This window comes from Podarcis tiliguerta (genome assembly GCF_965153285.1).
Source record: "Podarcis tiliguerta genome assembly, chromosome: 10".
Lineage (NCBI taxonomy): Eukaryota > Metazoa > Chordata > Lepidosauria > Squamata > Lacertidae > Podarcis > Podarcis tiliguerta.
The window spans coordinates 10,793,738-10,813,539 of NC_139543.1; the positions used below are offsets into that span (position 1 = coordinate 10,793,738).

The following is a 19,802-nucleotide window of genomic DNA, read 5'->3' on the forward strand; positions in this document are numbered from 1 at the left end:
CCTACTGTGGAACCATGTTGGTGCTCATGCCAGTGCCACTGATCTGAACATGCATTTTTTATTTATTTATATTCGTTTTATTGTTCAATAATGAAAAGTTACAGTTGTAAAATCGTACAGTTACATATTAACAAATTCAAACTCTGTGTTTATCAAATTAAGTGAAACTATACTATATACCCACGTGGCTTCCTCCCACCTCAGTTTGGCATCCTTTAATCTTTAATATATCTGGTCACTGCTGATTTTACTTTATATTAAATCATCTTTACATACTTAATCTAGGCAGAACAACATATTGTTTTTGGAACAGTGTTTTTTCATATAACCCTCAAAAGATTGCCATTCCTTCCTCAAATTCTGGTTAGAATGGTTCCTTATGGCTGCTGTTAGTTTGGCCAATCCTATAAATTTGCACAATTTGTTTATCCAATCCTCCTTTGTGGGATGGTATCTCCTTTCCAATTTCTTGCCAACAATAGTCTGGCAGCGGCTGTGGCATATACAAATAATCTTTTCTTATCTTGTGGGATGTCTCCCCCTACAATGCTCAGTAAGAATGTCTATGGTTTCTTTTCAATTGAGGTTCTGAACATCTTTTTTAATTCTTCGTGTAAAGGTAAAGGGACCCCTGACCATTAGGTCCAGTCGTGGCTGACTCTGGGGTTGCGGCGCTCATCTCGCTTTACTGGCCGAGGGAGCCGGCATACAGCTTCTGGGTCACGTGGCCAGCATGACTAAGCCGCTTCTGGTGAAACAGAGCAGCGCACGAAACGCCGTTTACCTTCCCACCGGAGCGGTACCTATTTATCTACTTGCACTTTGACGTGCTTTCAAACTGCTAGGTTGGCAGGAGCAGGGACTGAGCAATGGGAGCTCACCCAGTCGCGGGGATTCAAACCTCCGACCTTCTGATCGGCAAGTCCTAGGCTCTGTGGTTTAACCCACAGTGCCACCTGCGTCCCAATTCTTTGTGTATACACCCCCAAAACTCTTGACTTTCTCACAGCCCCACCAGACACTGAACATTCATTTTATTCCCAGAGCTGGGTTAGTACAGAGTTGTAGTGTTTGGAAATTCATTAAGAGTAGACACTTGTGGGTTGAACGGGACAACTGATTTTTTTTAAATCATCCTGCATTTGTTATTAGGCAAGACAGTGCCCAGGATTGTTGTGATATCAACAAATATTTTTTGTGTGTGGGAGTAATATATATCACTGTAGTTTCTCAGTGTTTGGGTGTGTGTACAGAAACACCAACTACAGCTCGGGGGAGCACTACCCGTATCTGCTGAAATGCACAGTAGTCTACAAAAGCTTATGCCGTAATAAATTTGTTAGGCTTTATGGTGTCACAAGGCACTTTCCATAATGTTGATATGTAGCAGGGCAATTCCACTTCAAAGCAGCAAATGACATTCCTGACTCTGAAGAAGTATCTCAGCAGGTACTTCCACATTGTGTGTGAAAAACACCTTAGCAATTCAGGGTACAGTTTCTGAAATGTTATGATTTCTATAGTACAAGCAGGCTTTTTTTCCCCCTCAAGAAAGAGAGAAGGATGTGGGTGCAATTGCCTATAAGATACCGTATTTTTCGCCCTATAGGACGTACTTTTCCCCCTCCAAAAATGAAGGGGAAATGTGTGTGCGTCCTATGGGGCGAATGCAGGCTTTCGCTGAAGCCTGGAGAGCGAGAGGAGTCGGTGCGCACTGACCCCTCTGCTCTCCACGCTTCACGGACCTCTCCGCAAGCAGCGGAAGCGCTCCCGCTGCTTGTGGAGAGTTGCCTGCATGCTGAAGCCTGCGCGCACCGAGCTCAGCGCGTCCAGGCTTCGCGGATCTCTCAGCAAGCAGCGGGAGCCAGCGCTGGGCTCCCACGGCTTGCAGAGAGCTGCCTGTTTGGGGGCTGGGCTGGGGCTGGGGTCGGGGGAAGCTCGGGCCTGGAAGGGAAATAATTTTTTTCCCTTTATTCCCCCCCCCCCAAAAAAAAACTAGGTGCGCCTTATGGGACGGTGCGTCCTATAGGGCGAAAAATACGGTACATCCGAGGGACTAAAATTAGGATAGCACCTAATAAGGTACCATTTTTTTGCAAACATGTCCCAGATTGTGGTCAGGGCCATCCATCTTTTAAAGTAGCCTGTGACACTGGGGAAGTTCTGTTTCTGCCTATCAGTGAAATCCATTTCACCACCCCTATGTTACAGGGTTGCAGAATAGATGTGCAAGATCTCCTTTATTCTAACCCATGGCATTTTCAGGATTCAGGAGACCACAAAATCAGATTAAAAACATGCTTGCATTCCATACCCATGTACATTGAATCTGGGTTGCTCAAAGCTCTGTACTGCAATAATATGCAAATATAATATTAAAGGAACTCCACTTAGCATATATCTAGCAACATGCTGAATTGGGGAAAAAATTACTGCAGTGTTATTTCTAAATTGGCAGGGTACATTGTTGGTACTAGTTTTCTTCTTAGGCAATTCAGAGATCTTTAAGAAGTAGAAAATTTAGTTTTGAAGCCTGCTTCCACAGAAACATAAAAAATGCAACTTCTGTCAGATACGCATATATGTGCTAATTCAAGATAAAAATAAAATCAAGCTACAATCCAGCTCCACTAAGTGGGAATTGGACCACTTAAATGGGATATTGACTGCACCTTTGTTCCATCAGGTCCGTTTGGAGTTGTATGACCTTCATTTCAGGAAGTTAAGATGAAAAGGCATGATGATGCCACTATTAATTTTAATTCATCTGTGGATGCTGCTGTCAGTCTTTCCCATGGCAACAAATGGTGCCAAAACTGATTTGCGTTAATTTAATCGTGCTGGTATAGGAACCTCTCTTGCAAAGCCCCCACATCCAAATATTCATCAGGGATCGGAGTCGGTATAAGAGTATTTTTTCCCAATGCAAAAAGCAAGGATGTGACTCTTGTCACAGTGAAATGGGTTTCAGAAGAAGTAATCGTTACAAAGGTTTAACTAGCAAGCGGATGAGAAGTTTTTGGAAAGGACCAGGAAGAAAACCCCTGTTATTTAATGTCTATGTAGCAGTGTAAAAATGTAATGGTTAATATTCATTTGACCTTAGTGAGCTCTTCAGAGGGGATTCACTGGTACAAAAGGGGAAAAAATGTGTGGCAATTTTTGATCTGATTTATAGAAACATCGTTTTTTGAAAAAGTATAACAACATTAACTAAAATAAGTCAAATATTAAAACCTGTTCCACATTGCCTCATCAGCTAATCAGCTCTAGGCTTCCTCCATTGAAGAGCAATTGCTAAGAAGGTTTGCCCACAGGCTGTTGTGGTCTTAAATTGTTTCACAGATGGTGCACTTAAGAGCTTCTTCTGATTGATATCATTTATTTATTTCTTCCATTTTTATGCTGCCCTCATGGAACGCAGGGGTTCCACCCAGGCACTGACCAGACCAGAAGACAGTGCCAGATATTGGAGATGTGAAATAAGCGGGGACTCCTCCAGATATATCAGAACTGAGCTATTTAAGGATGTTAAAATTTCACCCAGCACCTTGAAATGAATCTGAAACATAGCATAGGAGCCTTCTCTTTGGGCTGACCAGATGTTTTGAACTACAGTTCCTATCATCCATGACTATTGGCTGTGCTGGGTGAGGCTGATGGGAATTGTAGTGAGAAGACTCCAGTACAGAGTCTATGCAGAAGCTGCAGTAGTGGAGTAATGTTTAATGATCAGGAATCGAGCTTCTGCTTTGTATGAAATCTAAATCTTTCAAATTGAGAACATTCAACTAGTCCAAAGCCATGAATGAAAGTCGCTTAGTCTGGCAAGTGGTTTCCTTGGCAGCCTGCCCATTGCTTCCAAATCACCTCCCTAGCTCTCCCTCTTGTCATTGATGTTTGGTTTCTGGTCAGATATATGGATGAACTGTGGCTTTTGGGTAAGCAAGGAAGTTCATGGCTTGTCTTAAATGTGCAAGATAGATCTTGTCACATCAGTGTTAGCTGTTTCCAATTAGGACCAGTTTTTAAACATTTTAACCCGGCAGAACAAGTCACTTTTTTGTGCATAGCTATAAATGTAATAGTAATGTTGCCTCTATAAGGCTTGCTGTCCTTGATTTATCATGGTTTTTCTATGGGTAATAGGAGATGCACAGAATCATGCTACATTTTATGTAATCTTGTGTTTCAGACACATGACTCTTCCTCCCCGGTCTTCAACTGTTGGAATTCTAGTTTTTTTAACCTGCTGGTCAGCGACTCTTATCTCCCTGATCTTATTCCGGCTTGTTTTTTTATAATTATTCTATCTTGCTTTTATAATTTTGCATTTTAGCTATTTTTAAACTGCCAGTCTATGGCCGTAATAAACTGATTGAGTGATTGCAAAGCTATAAGCGCTGGAAGTAAATGAGAATTCAGACACCTACAATACTACCCCAGTTTGCTTATCTCTTCAACGTAGAAACCATGCAGGTTCCCATCCCCTAAGAAAGCATAAAAAGTGTTTGATAGTTTAGGAAGTATGATCTCTGGTTGAAATTCAGAGCATCTTATTGTTAATAGAATGGGTTCTAGGATTTTTCCTCTGTACTTTCTCAATTGCAAAATAAAGCCTGTCAGTTTTATCTCTGTTATGATGCGACATTAGTTTATATCCTCTCCAGACCCTTCTCTTTAAAGAGTGACATGCTCTGCTTTATATTTTATTTATATTTTGTATATCTTTCTCAGCATCTGCACCTGAGAATTTTAATTTTTTAATTTTTTGTCATTCATGCATTCATTCTGCAAAAGCGAGGGAGTGTGAAAGGATGCCTTCAATTGAGTCTACTTATTGCTATTCCAACTGTGTGACTCTGTTTCCTTAGCAGGACTATTGAATCCTTGGCATTCATTCCCTCATGCGGATGTGATAACAGAATAAAGAAGCTTTACAGCTGGTTGCAGTCAAGTAGCAAGGCCATTGTAAAAGCTCACAAGAAAATCACTGATGAATGCCATTACCGCTGGTAGCAGGTTTAACAATTGGGAATACCTATATTTTTCCCTGGAGGGATGATCAGTTACTGCAGATGTGTCTTTCTGATATTCTTAAATGGTTTATAAATTGCAGGATGTTTGTTGAAGAGGAATCTGCAAATAACAGTTTAATGTGTTTTAAGAAGGGAGGAAATATTATATAAACTTGTCATTTCTCCCCTAACGCTAAATGAAATGTCAAGTTGTCAACCTCTGTTTATTCTAAAAGGGAGGGGGGAGGCAGAAAAGAATAGAATTGTGGATGCTTGCATTCTTATCCAACCGTATTATCCGACAATCTCAAGTTTAGGATACAGTGGTACCTCTGGATGTGAACGGGATCCGTTCTGGAGCCCCGTTCTCATTCTGAATAGAACGTAACACGCGACTGCACGTCTGTGTGTGTGTGTGGGTTGCGTTTCGCTGCTTCCGCGCATGTGCAAGCGACGAAACCCGGAAGTAACGTGTTCCGTTACTTCTGGGTTGCCGCGGAGTGTAACTTGAAAATGCTTGACCTGAAGCACATTCAACCTGGGGTATGACTATATTGCTGTATTCCAAATTAGAAGATGCCTTTGGACTTCATTCCAGGAACATCAGACCTTTTGTGAGTCTATAAATGTTCTTTTCCAGGTGAAACAATCTTGGTTGGTGAATGAGCTTTGTTGAAGGGCTATCAGAGGCAGTTGCTGTTAGATTTATTTCAGCCTGAAATTAACCGTTTTAATTTCCTCTACCTAGACTAGACTCATAAAATTATTTCCCCCTGAAAGTTTTCTACCTTTCAGAGGGTAGGAATTTTTGATGACAAAAACTTATTCATAGTTCGTATTGTCTTAAATATTTAATATTTAACGGTGTGGTACTTTAAAAAAAAACAACACTTGAAAGAATACTGTTAATATTTGATACCTTTAAGATTCATATTGCAGGTCTAAAATGTTACAACTTTAAAAGTTATTAGAAATGATATAAAAATGGTGTTAGGTTTGTAGCCTCTTCCAAGGCTAAGAATTGACCCTTTAAACCAGTGTGGTCCAGCGTGTGGCCCTCGTTGCCTTTTTGGCGGCCCTCGGCAACATTTGACACCTCTCCCAGCCCATCCCCCATCGCGGGGATTCGAACCGCCAACCTTCTGATTGGCACGTCCTAGGGTCTGTGGTTTAACCCCCAGCGCCACCTCCGTCCCAATTCTTCGTCTATACACCCCTAAAACTCTTGACTTTCTCACAGCCCCACCAGACACTGAACATGCATTTTATTCCCAGAGCTGGGTTAGTACAGAGTCGTAGCGTTTGGAAATTCATTAAGAGTAGCCACTTGTGGGTTGAACGGAAAAACTGATTTTTCTTAATCATCCTGCATTTGTTATTAGGCAGGACAGTGCCCAGGACTGTGATATCAACAAATATTTTTTGTGTGGGGGAGTAATATATATCACTGTAGTTTCCAGTGTGGTCCAGTGTGTGGCCCTTGTTGCCTTTTTGGCGGCCCTCGGCAACATTTGACACCTCTCCCAGCCCTTGCACTGCTTTCCCAAGGCTGCGAAAGCAAGGCACTGGGCTTTGGGAAGGAGGCTCTGATATGGTCCTAGAGTCTTCCTGCCTCCTTCTCAAAGCCTAGTTAGCACTTTCCCAGCTAGGACCCTGCCAGAGCCTCGTGCCTCCTTCCCAAAGCTCCAGCTTTGGGAAGGCAGCACAAGGGCTGGGGCGCCAAATTTAAACTTTGCTACCCTTCCCCACCCGCTGCATGGCATGGCAATGTGCAGCCCACAATTTCCGTTTCGAAATACACTTGCAGAGGAGAGCGCAAAATATGGTCTGAAGCTCAACATCAAAAAAACTAAGATCATGACCACTGGTCCCATCACCTCCTGGCAAATAGAAGGGGGGGAAATGGAGGCAGTGAGAGATTTTACTTTCTTGGGCTCCATGATCACTTCAGATGGTGACAGCAGCACAAAAGTAAAAGACGCCTGCTCCTTGGGAGAAAAGCAATGACAAACCTAGACAGCATCTTAAAAAGCAGAGACATCACCTTGCCGACAAAGGTCCATATAGTTAAAGCTATGGTTGTCCCAGCAGTGATGTATGGAAGTGAGAGCTGGACCATAAAGAAGCCTGATTGCCAAAGAATTGATGCTTTTGAATTATGGTGCTGGAGGAGACTCTTGAGAGTCCCATGGACTGCAAGAAGATCAATCCTCTCCATTCTTGAGGAAATCAGCCCTGAGTGCTCATTGGAAGGACAGATCCTGAAGCTGAGGCTCCAATACTCCCTGGAAAAGACCCTGATGTTGGGAAAGATGGAGGGCACAAGGAGAAGAGGACGACAGAGGATGAGATGGTTGGACAGTGTTCTCGAAGCTACCAGCATGAGTTTGACCAAACTGCGGGAGGCAGTGGAAGACAGGAGTGCCTGGCGTGCTCTGGTCCATGGGGTCACGAAGAGTCGGACACAACTAAAAGACTAAACAACAACAACACCAATTAAGCAGTATTCTATAGATAAAAGCAATTTCTTTTTCAACTGTTGCGGTGCATTGTTACCAAGAACATGTTCTGCTTTACTTCTTTAACTTTCCCACTGGTCTACGTCCACCCCCTGATTAATTCATGAGATTTTTGTGGGCCAAGTCTGAAATAATGGCTTCGATTTCATCCACAGAAGCGATAAACTTTTTGCAAGGCAATGTAATATTTGTGATGCTAACCTTCTAAATGATTTTTATTGATGATGACAGATGCCTCTGTGGTGATGCGCTCCGAGTCATGCCTAATATGTTCAGAATAAGTCTTCTGGAAGGCTGTACATCTGTCTTAAGATCGTTTGCTAAAATATTTAAATCAAGGTCATTGTTTATATTTGATATTTTTTATTTTTTTCAAAAAATAGCTTTTAGCTATTGGCCCGCCGTTTTATACATTTAAAGATGAAACCAGTCATAACTTCAAGGGCTGCAAATGGAAAGTTATAATAGGTAGCAGGTGCTGGGAAAGGCAATTATGCATAAGGTGTTTTGCTCAATTTCCAAAACTGTCCAAGACTATCTGTTTGAAATACTTTGTAGCCTAGTTTTATCTCTGAACCATGATGAATTCTTAAATCTAAAGGGAATATGCATTTTTCCTTTAATGAATTGAATACTTAAGCCTATTTGATTTGATTTAAAAGAGCCTAGGAAAACAGTATTAGAACGCAATGTGGAAAAGGAAAATATCCGGAGCAAATGGCATGTTTTACAATTATTTTGAAAGAGCCGTTGGATGTAGCTTGTATAACAGCAGTGTTCACTTTTGGTAAAGATTATTTGAAGGTTCTGATGAACTTTGTGTTCAGTTTCTTCTCTGGCTTTGTTTAGTTCGTCTTGGACCTAGACTGAAAACTGCTTATGTCCCGCCCCCCAAACCTCCATTTGAGAACATTAGGGCCTGCTTGGTCAGAAGTCCACAATATCCACAGTGAAGTCCACAAATGGGACTTGAAGAGTACTAGCACTCTTCTGCTATTATTCTCCAGCAATTGGCATTCAGTGGCATACTAATAATAGTCCCCAATTGCAATTCGCCCTTTTCAGAGCAGTTTTAATTGAACTATCCACCATGACCTCCAGATTTTCTTGCTTAGTTACCATCAGTTCAGACCTCACCAGTGAATGTGATGTCAAGGTATTCCATGTTTCTCAAGTTTAAATGCCAGAATTTCATTGCTCATCCCACTTTAAATGAACACTTTAAATAGCATTGGGAATCTCACAGCTTACTTCCATTTTGAGTACTGTCTGTTTGCTTCTACCCCCTATTTCCTGTTTATTTAGAAATAATCCATAGGAGAACCCAACTTCTTATCCTGTGTCTGCTAAGTTTACTCAGACCTTTGATGGAGGGACTTTGTCGAAAGCCTTGTGCAAGTCCAAGTACATCATGACATACTCAAAGATGTCAAATACTTGTGACAGAGGATTTAACTTTGCAGAAGCAATGCTGATTCTTCCTCAGCAAGACTTTTTCTTCCATATGCTTAATAATGTGTTACCTGTAATAATAGTTTCCACCAATTTACCTGGAAAAAAATCTAGGCCAACTGGCTTGTAATTACCTGGATTTCTCATGATGTAATGGTATTGTATTGAGGACATTCAACTTCAGAAGCTCTAATGATCTCAGCTTCATGTTGATGTTAAATAGTTTGATGGGAAATAAGATTTATCTCTGTGGTATCCCACAAGCTGGGTCTCAAGGGGCAAGCACTTCCTTCCTTTCTGACAGGTAGGAATGGAAGCATCATTCCAAAGGCCAGGACTAGCCGCCTGAAAAACAGTTTCTACCCTAATGCAATTCTGGTTCTAAACGCAGCATAAGGGGTCTCTGTAGTATAGTGTATTTTAAAATGGGGTTTTAGAGGTTTTAGGGGTTTTTGAATGTTTTATGTAGTTTTGTAGTAGTTTTATGTAGTTTTATGGTAGTTTTATGTAGTTTTCAATTTCATTGTTCCGTAAGGGACAATGACAATAAAGATATCGTATCGTATAGTATCGTATCATCGTATCGTATCACAGTGCGATGCTCATATTCTCAGTTTTGGCAGGCACTGTATAATGTTACTATGCTAAATGGTGACAAAGACAATCAAGAAGTCAAGGAGAATAAACAGGATTAAAACCCCACCGTCTATTCCTCTTAACAAAAGATGGTTCACTGACACAAGGCAGTTTTCAAAACAAAGACTGACACCAGAAATCTTTACTTGATGCTTACTGCAAAGCTTAATTGATACAGCATGCCTTTTATATAATTGGATAGAGTACTCTGAAATAGTGTTGGTTCCTGGTGAGCAATTCCCCACCTGAAATAAAGATAAAATTATTTGGGATCTGATTTTGGAGTTTGATTGAATAAGTCAATCATAAAAATCAGCAACAATTTTACCTCCTGGAGCTAATTAACTTTGGAGTAACTAGAAAAATGACAGAATATAATAATGAATAAACTGCAGTTATTGTCTGGTTAGACATAAATTCTCTTTCTCTCTTTCTCAGTCTGAACCAGAGGGATTTTCTCACTTCCATTTATATGTGTGTGCTGCCTTCCTTGTCAGATGGAAGAAGGAGATCTTAGACGAAAGAGACTTTCAAGTAAGTGAAGTAGCCTTTGTTTTCAGTAAAAGAAATAAGCAGACGTCTTCCTTGAAACTGTTTCAGATGCAACTATTTTATTTATTGAATTTATAGATTGCTTTTCACCGCAAACGTGGTTTACAGCAGCAATAAAAAACATAACAAAACAAAAAAACCCACACGGAAACAATGCAGCTGGTAAAACTAGTAGCACTAGAATAACACATAGTGTACTATGCAGACTCAGCCAGCTCCTACAAAAGCTTGGGGAAGAGATGAGTTCTTAGTAGGCAGTGTGGCCATCTGTGCTTCCAAGGAGAGAGAATTGCACAGCTGAAATGCAGTACTGAAACCAGATTGTAATGGATCCACATAATTGGCTCCATCCTAGTACTCTTGAAGCTGTGCCATCACCACCCTCTCAAACACCTTGCCCAGGAATGGGCTATTGGCAATTTGATGGTAGCTCAGGTTCCAGGGAGGACTTCTTAAGAACCACTGCCTCTTTCAAGGCAGCTGGGACTATTTCCTCCAGCAAAGAGACATTCACCACTGCGATGAGGGACAGTAATCAAGGGAGTATGCATTTTATATGGTTTGTGTGACTGTGTTGCTGGCAGGCTTGTTTCGTTGTCGGAGTACCGACCCGGCTTATTCCAGGTGAAAAGGCAACGGAAGGAAAAAGCAATGGCCACTTTGCTATCTGATACAAAGCTGGCTCATCTGGCCCACTGGAGTTTTGCAGAAAGATAAGAGGGATGTGCCCTGTCTCACATATGTGATCAAGGGCTGTTGGGTTACCTTCACTGTCATAAATCTTGCCTGCGTGCATTGTACATACAGAGGTAATTTGGAGTGGCTCCTGGTCTCATGGAACTTCAGACATATGCTATGTTTCAGCCAGCCGGTCACATGGTCATTTTAATTCCCCCTCCCCTTTTGAAAATTATTACTGGGACATGGACACCTGAACTTTAGGGGGTTCATCTTTCGATCTAAGCTGATCAATCAAAATGTCCCAAGTTTTCGGCTGCAATAAAATACGCTCTTGTGAACTTACCACTTAGTGAAGCAGTGGCCAACATAAAGCTGCTATTATAACTTAAGCTGAGGCCAGAAAGAGCCGTATATCACTCACATTAATAAAGGTAAGTCTAGGCATATGTTAGTGTGGTTCAGAAACCACACTTCCTTCAATTTCAGCCATTATACCATTCTACATAGAATTAATATGTCGAGTCGTTTGTTCTCATTGTATTTTAATGTTGAATAAGTTAAATTTCATGCACAATTATTTTATCTCCTGGCACCGTCAAGCGTTTGCATCTATTTTTCTTCAGCCCTGTGAAAATCTCAAATGTCCCAGCTTTAGCTAAAGAAATGAACAATAAGTCAACGTCAAAGTCATGGGGGTGAATATGAAGGGAGTCATCATTTAGCACTGTGATCAATTAAGCATAGACAATGTAAATTAATGAATTTTACATCTTGCACACAAATCATGAGACAGGTTGTACTGCACTTAGAAATGTTCTACATTTATCTACATTAAATCTACCTTTTCAGAAACTTAAATAGAATTGACACAAATGTTCAGTAGTGAAGGAGGGGAATATTCTGATTTAAACATCCAGTCTATTTAACCCAGTATAGCTATAACATGCCATTCCCATGACAATCTCCAGCTAAGATGAGATCATGGGATGGGATTGCCTAAGACATTCTGACCCTAGGACAGTGGCTACAATTAGCAGAATCACTTTTCTTACAGCCTACTATGATGCCAAACTTTAGTTTAGGCTCTAATATAGCAAGTCGTGTGTGTGTGTGTGTGTGTGTGTGAGAGAGAGAGAGAGAGAGAGAGAGAGAGAGAGAGAGAGAGAGAAGTGGTGGTCTTATCAATCTACCTCAAGGAAAAAAAAATGATAGCAATAAGGAGATATCCTAGGTTTTTTTATGAACTGGATGTGGTTGTGGTCCTAGAAGAATCAGGAATGTAGTTCGGGGTGTTTCTGGAACTGGAGAGACTCCTAGAACCACTTATGGTGTTTTTTTTCAAGAATGTGCCTTTTACCAACTTTTATGCTCTCCGACCTCTAGGAAATGACAATCTGGCTTGTGAGCTGTTGTGCATTCAAACAGCTTTTTATTTTCTGCTTTTGATATATTACATGTATCCGACGTTACACTTCTGTTGATCCTATTCATTTTATTTTGTAATTCATCGTGAAACTCTGAATCAATGTTTACTAGGATGTACATCTTTATTTGTTTAAAAACTTGGCAGAATGTTCTAGGCAGACTTTGCTCATGCATTAACCTTACAATCACTTTATTTGAAGTAAGTTTAACCTGCAACATCTAGAAAATGATTTTATTGTTGCGTTAGCAGAGTTGCCCTCTTTCTTCTCCTTTTGTACCTCTATGTTTGCTTTCAGAGAAGATGCAAAAACAGCATTAATGTTTTATTATATTAGCTTCTATTTTACCAACACTTTCAGAGAGTGGAACTTGCTTTCCAGACCAATTAAATGGGCTCACTTAAAAGATTGTCTTATATGTCAGCATTTACGGTATACAAGTCCTATATGGAGCTGCCCAAGCATAAAGTTGAATGGTTATTCTCTAAGCCAGTATATATAAAAACTGGTATAAAGGCCTGCCAAGAACTGATTGGATGTATTTTATCGATTTGTTTAAATGCTGCCATTATTATTCACTTCAGGCAGGTACCTAATTAGATAATCACTGTAACATAGCAACCTAAGAAGCATATCAGCAACATATCACTTCACTTTGTCTCTGAAGAGCTGCAATTATAGCAGTTTCAGGGTCGAAAGGTGGCCTGAAAGAAAACAAAGGATTGAAAAGGACAAAGTTGTATAGGCTAATCTGCACCTAAGGGCTTTGAGGATCATTCCACTAACACTAGCTTATGCAACATTTCATTTTCGAGCCTACTCTATTCTATGGAGTCTCTGATCCTAACATTTTAATCCCATAAAGCATAAGTTTAGTGTGTAATGCCATCTTTCTGCACTGTTCAGCAGTTTAATAAAATGCAGATTCCAATAGACTCTCTTTGAAACTTGAATATTTCTAATATGATTAGGTCGGGGCTATTAACCTTGTAATGTCATTGGTCAGCTCTTGGTATCTGCCCCAGGAATGCTTTTTGAATTCTTGAAATAGCGAAACACATAATGAAGTGCATACTAACCAAAGGGTTTTGTCTCCATTAATGATTTTATTTTAATTGAGGCAGCGTGTTTAATATGGGCTAATGTCCCTTATGTGATTGTATTTGCCCAAGGATTTCCTTGTGGTATTTGAAAGAACTGATTCAGGATAAAAAGTCTAGGCACTGACAATAAAAAGTGAATACCAAATCAGTCTTGGAAGAAAGTCTGAGGAGACAAAGAATATGGTTTGCTTTGGTCTTAGCTCTAGAGCTGATTTAAAAACAAAACAAAACAAAACAAAACAAACCCAATTTCTCAGTTACTTTCATTAGGATGTTTCCAAGAGATGGCAGCATTCAGGCCATTTAGTGCTCAGCTGTTAAACATTTTGCTCAATTGAACACTGATAACTCTTCGCTCAGGGAAAGAAAATCCCATGCGCTTGTATTTTGAATCTGTCACTAGAAAGCACATGCACAATTCCATGTTGATTGGTTCTGCTGTGTTGTGAAATGCTAAACAGTTTTGTAGCAATAAACCCTGTCAGGGTATGGATCCTAGCAGATCAGAGTCCTAATAACTTGATAGTTCCAACTGTTACCAGTCTTGATCAGTTGCCCTGTTAAATGTTGTTGTTGTTTAGTCGTGTCCGACTCTTCGTGACCCCATGGACCAGAGCACGCCAGGCACTTCTGTCTTCCACTGCCTCCCGCAGTTTGGTCAGACTCATGTTTGTAGCTTCGAGGACACTATCCAACCATCTCGTCCTCTGTCGTCCCCTTCTCCTTGTGCCCTCCATCTTTCCCAACATAAGGTTATTTTCCAGGGAGTCTTCTCTTCTCATGAGGTGGCCAAAGTATTGGAGCCTCAGCTTCACGATCTGTCCTTCCAGTGAGCACTCAGGGCTGATTTCCTTCAGAATGGAGAGGTTTGATCTTCTTGCAGTCCATGGGACTCTCAAGAGTCTCCTCCAGCACCATAATTCAAAAGCATCAATTCTTCGGTGATCAGCCTTCTTTATGGTCCAGCTCTCACTTCCATACATCACTACTGGGAAAACCATAGCTTTTACTATACGGACCTTTGTTGGCAAGGTGATGTCTCTACTTTTTAAGATGCTGTCTAGGTTGGTCATTGCTTTCCTCCCAAGAAGCAGGCGTCTCTTAATTTCATGGCTGCTGTCACCATCTGCAGTGATCATGGAGCCCAAGAAAGTAAAATCTCTCACTGCCTCCATTTCTTCTCCTTCTATTTGCCAGGAGGTGATGGGACCAGTGATTACTACCTCTTGTTGGATAACTTGTGGGTCAGATTACGTTTTAACAGCAACAGTTAAGGACAAATAAGGACCATTCTTGAAATCCCTATTTATACAGGCTTTTTCAAGGGGGTTGTAGTATAGCACAGTCACCTACTTCTAGGGAAGAACGGTGGTAGCCTCCTTCTCGCTTTTCCCAGGCTGTGTGATGACCGTGTGCCTCTTCCATTCAGTAGAGACAGAGCAAGGGTTTCTGCCTCCTCTTGCTGAAAGGCTGCTCATCTGCCCAACAGCCTGAATATCTGTTTCAGGGGCACCTCCACCTTTTCAAATCAATACTTTAAATAGAAGTCTCAAAGTTCAAGAATGTCATATGAATGCCTAGAAAATCCTGTCTGCAAAAACTCAAGCTAGGAAGCGGTTAAATAAACTCGACCAAAATGACCAATTTCTGGCTACAAAATCCTGTTGTATCTTAAGAGTTCTGTGCTGCTGGCTGAATGTAATGAGTTTGGACTTTTGGGATGGGAACTAAGTGCCTCTGTAGAGCCCCATGACACTTGGGTTTGAGTCATGAACCATAAGGTTTCTCTTGGTTGATGGTAAAGATTGAGTTTGGATTTCTGGGGTGGAAACTAAGTGCCTCTGTAGAGCCCCATGACACTTGGGTTTGAGTCATGAACCAGAAGGTTGCTCTTGGTTGATGGTAAAAATTGAAATGAAACACAGCAGTTCAGAGGTATCCAGTAAGCAGTGTTGCTTCAAAAAATGCAAGCGCACACTTATTGAAATCTCGATTCTGTGTCTGTTGAAAATGTATGATGATTAGAAAACATTATTTCATTTGAAGACATTGATGCAACCTCAGACAAATGAAGATGATCAAACTTGTCTAAACACGATGCTACAAAGCTCAGGGAAGCGAAATAAAACATTACGTTGAACTATTACGTTCAGCGTATTTTGAAACATGTAAGTTCTGAATTGTTCAACAAAGGTGGAATATTTATTAGTCATTTTAAGAACGGGATTTTTCCTGATATTGGTATATATCCACTGATAGAAGTCTGTGAGCCGGCAGAGGATGCTGTTAGCAAAAAGCATGAGAAACCGTTTTCACTACCGTATTTTTTGCTCTATAAGACTCACTTTTTCCCTCCTAAAAAGTAAGGGGAAATGTGTGTGCGTCTTATGGGGCGAATGCAGGCTGCACAGCTATCACAGAAGCCAAAACAGCAAGAGGGACTGCTGCTTTCACTGCACAGCGATCCCTCTTGCTGTTCTGGCTTCTGAGATTCAGAATTTTTTTTTTCTTGTTTTCCTCCTCCAAAAACTAGGTGCGTCTTGTGGTCTGGTGCGTCTTATAGAACGAAAAATACAGTACTTCCCCCTTCCCTCTGCAGTCACTTGTGCATCCTCCCGCCGCCCCCCCCCAATAAAAAAAAAATCTGCTCAAGAGTGTTTGGGGACCTTTGGAATAACATTGTACTCAATTCTCCTTCCTCCTGTGCCTAGTCCTTTGAACTCTCCTGCCTCCATTTCTATCATGATATTTGCTAATTTTGTTACAGGGCCATTTCCCATTCCTAATTTGGTCACATTCCCAAGGTAAAGCTGAGAGGTACTGACTGGCCCGAGATCACCTAGTGAGCTTCATGTCTGGCTGCGGTTTTCAGCCCTGATTTTCCAGGTCCTACTGCGACCTTCCTGGCCAGCTGTTTTTACAAAGTATCTCCACAGCTCCCAGCCAGATTTAGTTGAGGCAGTTGATCCTTTACTGTGTATAAAACACTTCAGACATTTATGAATGCACAACGTTACCCCAGAAACGATACGATTTTTCCACATTCGTATGTTGTTGTTGGATTTAAGCTTTTTCAAAAGGAATATAGCTTCTTCCTAAAACTATTTTCTCGGTACAGTGGTACCTCGGGTTAAGTACTTAATTCGTTCCAGAGATCTGTACTTAACCTGAAACCGTTTTTAACCAGAAGCACCACTTTAGCTAATGGGGCCTCCTGCTGCGCCGCTGCGCAATTTCTGTTCTCACCCTGAAGCAAAGTTCTTAACCTGAAGCACTATTTCTGGGTTAGCAAAGTCTGTAACCTGAAGCTTATGTAACCTGAAGCGTATGTAACCCAAGGTACCACTGTACCGTATTTCTTTTAAGGTCCTGCTTTGTCCTGTTGTTATTCCCTGTGCCGCTTGCCTATTCTCCAATAAAATAATCGGATCATTCCTTATTAAATCTGTATGCTTTGCTTGCATTGGGATAGACTGTATCCTGAACATGTTTACATTCATAGTTGAGCACTGGTACATGCTACTTACAAAGGACATTGCATAGCCTTCACTGAAATATGTTAGGTTACGCTCATCGTAGACCAGGGATAGGGAGCCAGTGCCCTTGCCAGATGTTGCATGACTGTATCTCTTATAATCTGTGTCTATTGGCCTTGGTGACTTGGGGTGATGGGAGTTGGAGTCCATTAGCACCTCAGTTTCCCACCTCATCTTATGCCTTCTTCTTGCTCCATATGCATGGGAATTGGATAGTGTGTGTGTGTGTTAATTCATATGTAAATTGCACTTTTGATCAGTATTCCATATAGATTTTCTTTACAAATGTAAAAAGAGAAGAAAGTCTGATCATTTAATGTGTTTATAGAAGCCAGAGCATAAAAACAAATTGAGCCTCACAGCAACTAATAAAACAACCATCCTATTACAGGGAAAGCCAAGATGTTCTAAAATGTGCACATTTCAGAAGGAGTTTGTAAAACTAAAATAGGAAGGTATTTACTGTACCTCCCTATTTGCTGTGGTAATAGTCATTTGTGCCAGCATACTGAGGGGAAATTAGTACTACTATAAACATGGGTCTAATTTAGAGAATGGCCCCAGTGACCTGAAAATATTTAATTTGGCCAACTTCATGAATTTAAAGTAGTTCATTTAATAAATTGGGAGCAATTGCAGTGATTAAAAAGCATGAATTCAGCAAGGAATTACATATTATTGTACAGTGGGATATATTTTTGCCCACGCTGAATTATTGCAGTATTTCAGCTACAAAATGGAAACTTGCTTTTTACATCAAGGTTTAAAAAGGGTGTGCATGTGATAATTGTATAAAGAAGAAGAAGGGTTTGGACTTGATATCCCGCCTTTCACTCCCCTTCAGGAGCCTCAAAGCGGCTAACGTTCTCCTTTCCCTTCCTCCCCCACAACAAACACTCTGTGAGGTGAGTGAGGCTGAGAGACTTCAAAGAAGTGTGACTGGCCCAAGGTCACCCAGCAGCTGCATGTGGAGGAGCGGAGACGCGAACCCGGTTCCCCAGATTACGAGACTACCGCTCTTAACCACTACACCACACTGGCTCTCAAATCTGTGTTAAAATCTGTGTTATCACTTCCCCCATGGCCATGACCCCATGTTGTAGCCGTAACAGTATAAGGTCATTCTCCGCAGCAATAGCAAACTCTTCTGAGTGTCTATAGGCCAAACTACACAGGTGTCATTGCCTGCTTGGCTCCACCAGGAACCGAATTTGGCAGCCCCAGGCACAAGAGGAGGAGGAGGCGGAGGAGCAAACGACAGAGTGGAAAGCTCAGGGATGGCAATCCTCCCCTTGTGACTCTAAATGTCAGAGAGGAGGAAACAGATCTGCCAGTTCTCTCCATCATCCCTCCTGCAGCGTGCACAGCCTGGACAGGGAGGGAGGAAGGACTTTGACCAGCCAGAGGAAGAAGAGGTGTCAGAACTGGACTCAGGTGGGTAGGAAACAGTCTTTTTGCTGAGGACCAGATGCCACATTTGTAGGTGGGATCAGATGCATTTTCCATGAGAGAGTGGGTGTACGCATCCACAGTAGGATGACAGAGTTAGGTTCCTGGGCGTGAGCCCACCCTGGCCCTTCCTTAAAAGCTTGGCAGAAGGGGCACCTAAACTGCTGGGACCTCACTGTATCTTCCATTGACCTTCTCAACTGGCACAGAGAGTTGAGTGAGCTTTGACCTGTTGCAATAGCTATAATAAACGCTGGGCCCCTAAATCTGGATGCTGGACTTCTTTTGTTTTTCAGAAGGTGGTTGTTCCTCTACCTGGGTAATGAACAAGGTGGTGCAGAGGTGAATTCTTACCACAGTTATGAACCTCTTGACTTGCTCATGCGCCTTGAAAGCATGACTTCTGGGCCTTGTGCTTGCTGTTGAGCCGGTACCACTGTTAGCCCAAATAAAGATCTCTTCCTTACTTGCGAGTAAAAGTCACTATTGCTGCATATTGTGACAAGAGCTGGACAACAAGTTAAAATGCAGGAGTGCGTCTCGTGTGCTAAACACCCAACAGAGGCCTCAATTATGACTCAGTTTGAGAGGGAACCTTCCACTGCTGCCAATTTGATGTCTGCTTTTCTGCATAACACCTGCATCTTCTGCAAGAAAGAAAACCATATCCAAAAGAAGCATGGAAACTGCTTATCAGCCTTCTGAGGCTACTATCAGCGATGTTGAACGTGTTGCGCTTATCAAAGCATTCATTCAGGTTCATGTTATCATGTTTCTTTTTAGAAGTTCCCATGCCAGCATGCTGTTTGCTGCATGTGTGATAAATTTCAGTAAGTGAAGTCACTGTTGTGCGGCTGCTATTTATTTAACTTATTTAATTCAGTATCTTGAAGTGCTTTCACAGTAGAAACCTCAAAAATAAAAACAACTACTGTATTTACTCGAGTCGAATGTGCCATCGAATCTAATGTGAATCCTAATTTTTGCAGTGTAATTTGGCAAAAAAGGGTGCACACTAGAAATCCCCCAGCGCTGCTGAGCACCTCAAACTATCTTGTCTTACAGGAGGGGCGGCCTCCTTTTTTACAGTCCCCACCCACCCACAGGCTCCTTTGCTGCCTGGGCACACTGAGGACTGGCCACGTGGCTGGCATGCTCTGGTTGCCCAGGCTCAGGTGTCCACCCCAAATGCAGCCCAGCAGCCTCCTGGCCTCCTCTCGTCCAGATTCACCAGTTGCACAGCCCTCGGCTCTGACTAGTCTGGCCGGGCAGCAGCTGTGCGCAAGGTGGCAAGGCACATGAACTGAGCAGCGCAGTGATGCTGTGGCCCGGGCAGAGGAGTGGAATGAAGCAGCGTGCCCCCGGCCCAATGACAGCCGGCTGGGAGGGCGCACCTGGCCCTGCGCAGCCGATTTGCACCCGGGGGTACCGT

At 41.8% G+C, this 19,802-nt stretch overlaps 1 protein-coding gene across 1 annotated transcript in view; it reads left to right on the plus strand.

Moving 5' to 3' along the window:
• Positions 1-19,802, plus strand: part of TBC1D22A (TBC1 domain family member 22A) — a 121,580-nt gene that overhangs the window by 81,584 nt on the left and 20,194 nt on the right. The window contains exon 12 of the mRNA XM_083399843.1: positions 10,064-10,159. Coding sequence (XP_083255969.1) covers positions 10,064-10,159 — 96 coding nt within the window. The remainder of the gene's footprint in view (positions 1-10,063; positions 10,160-19,802) is intronic.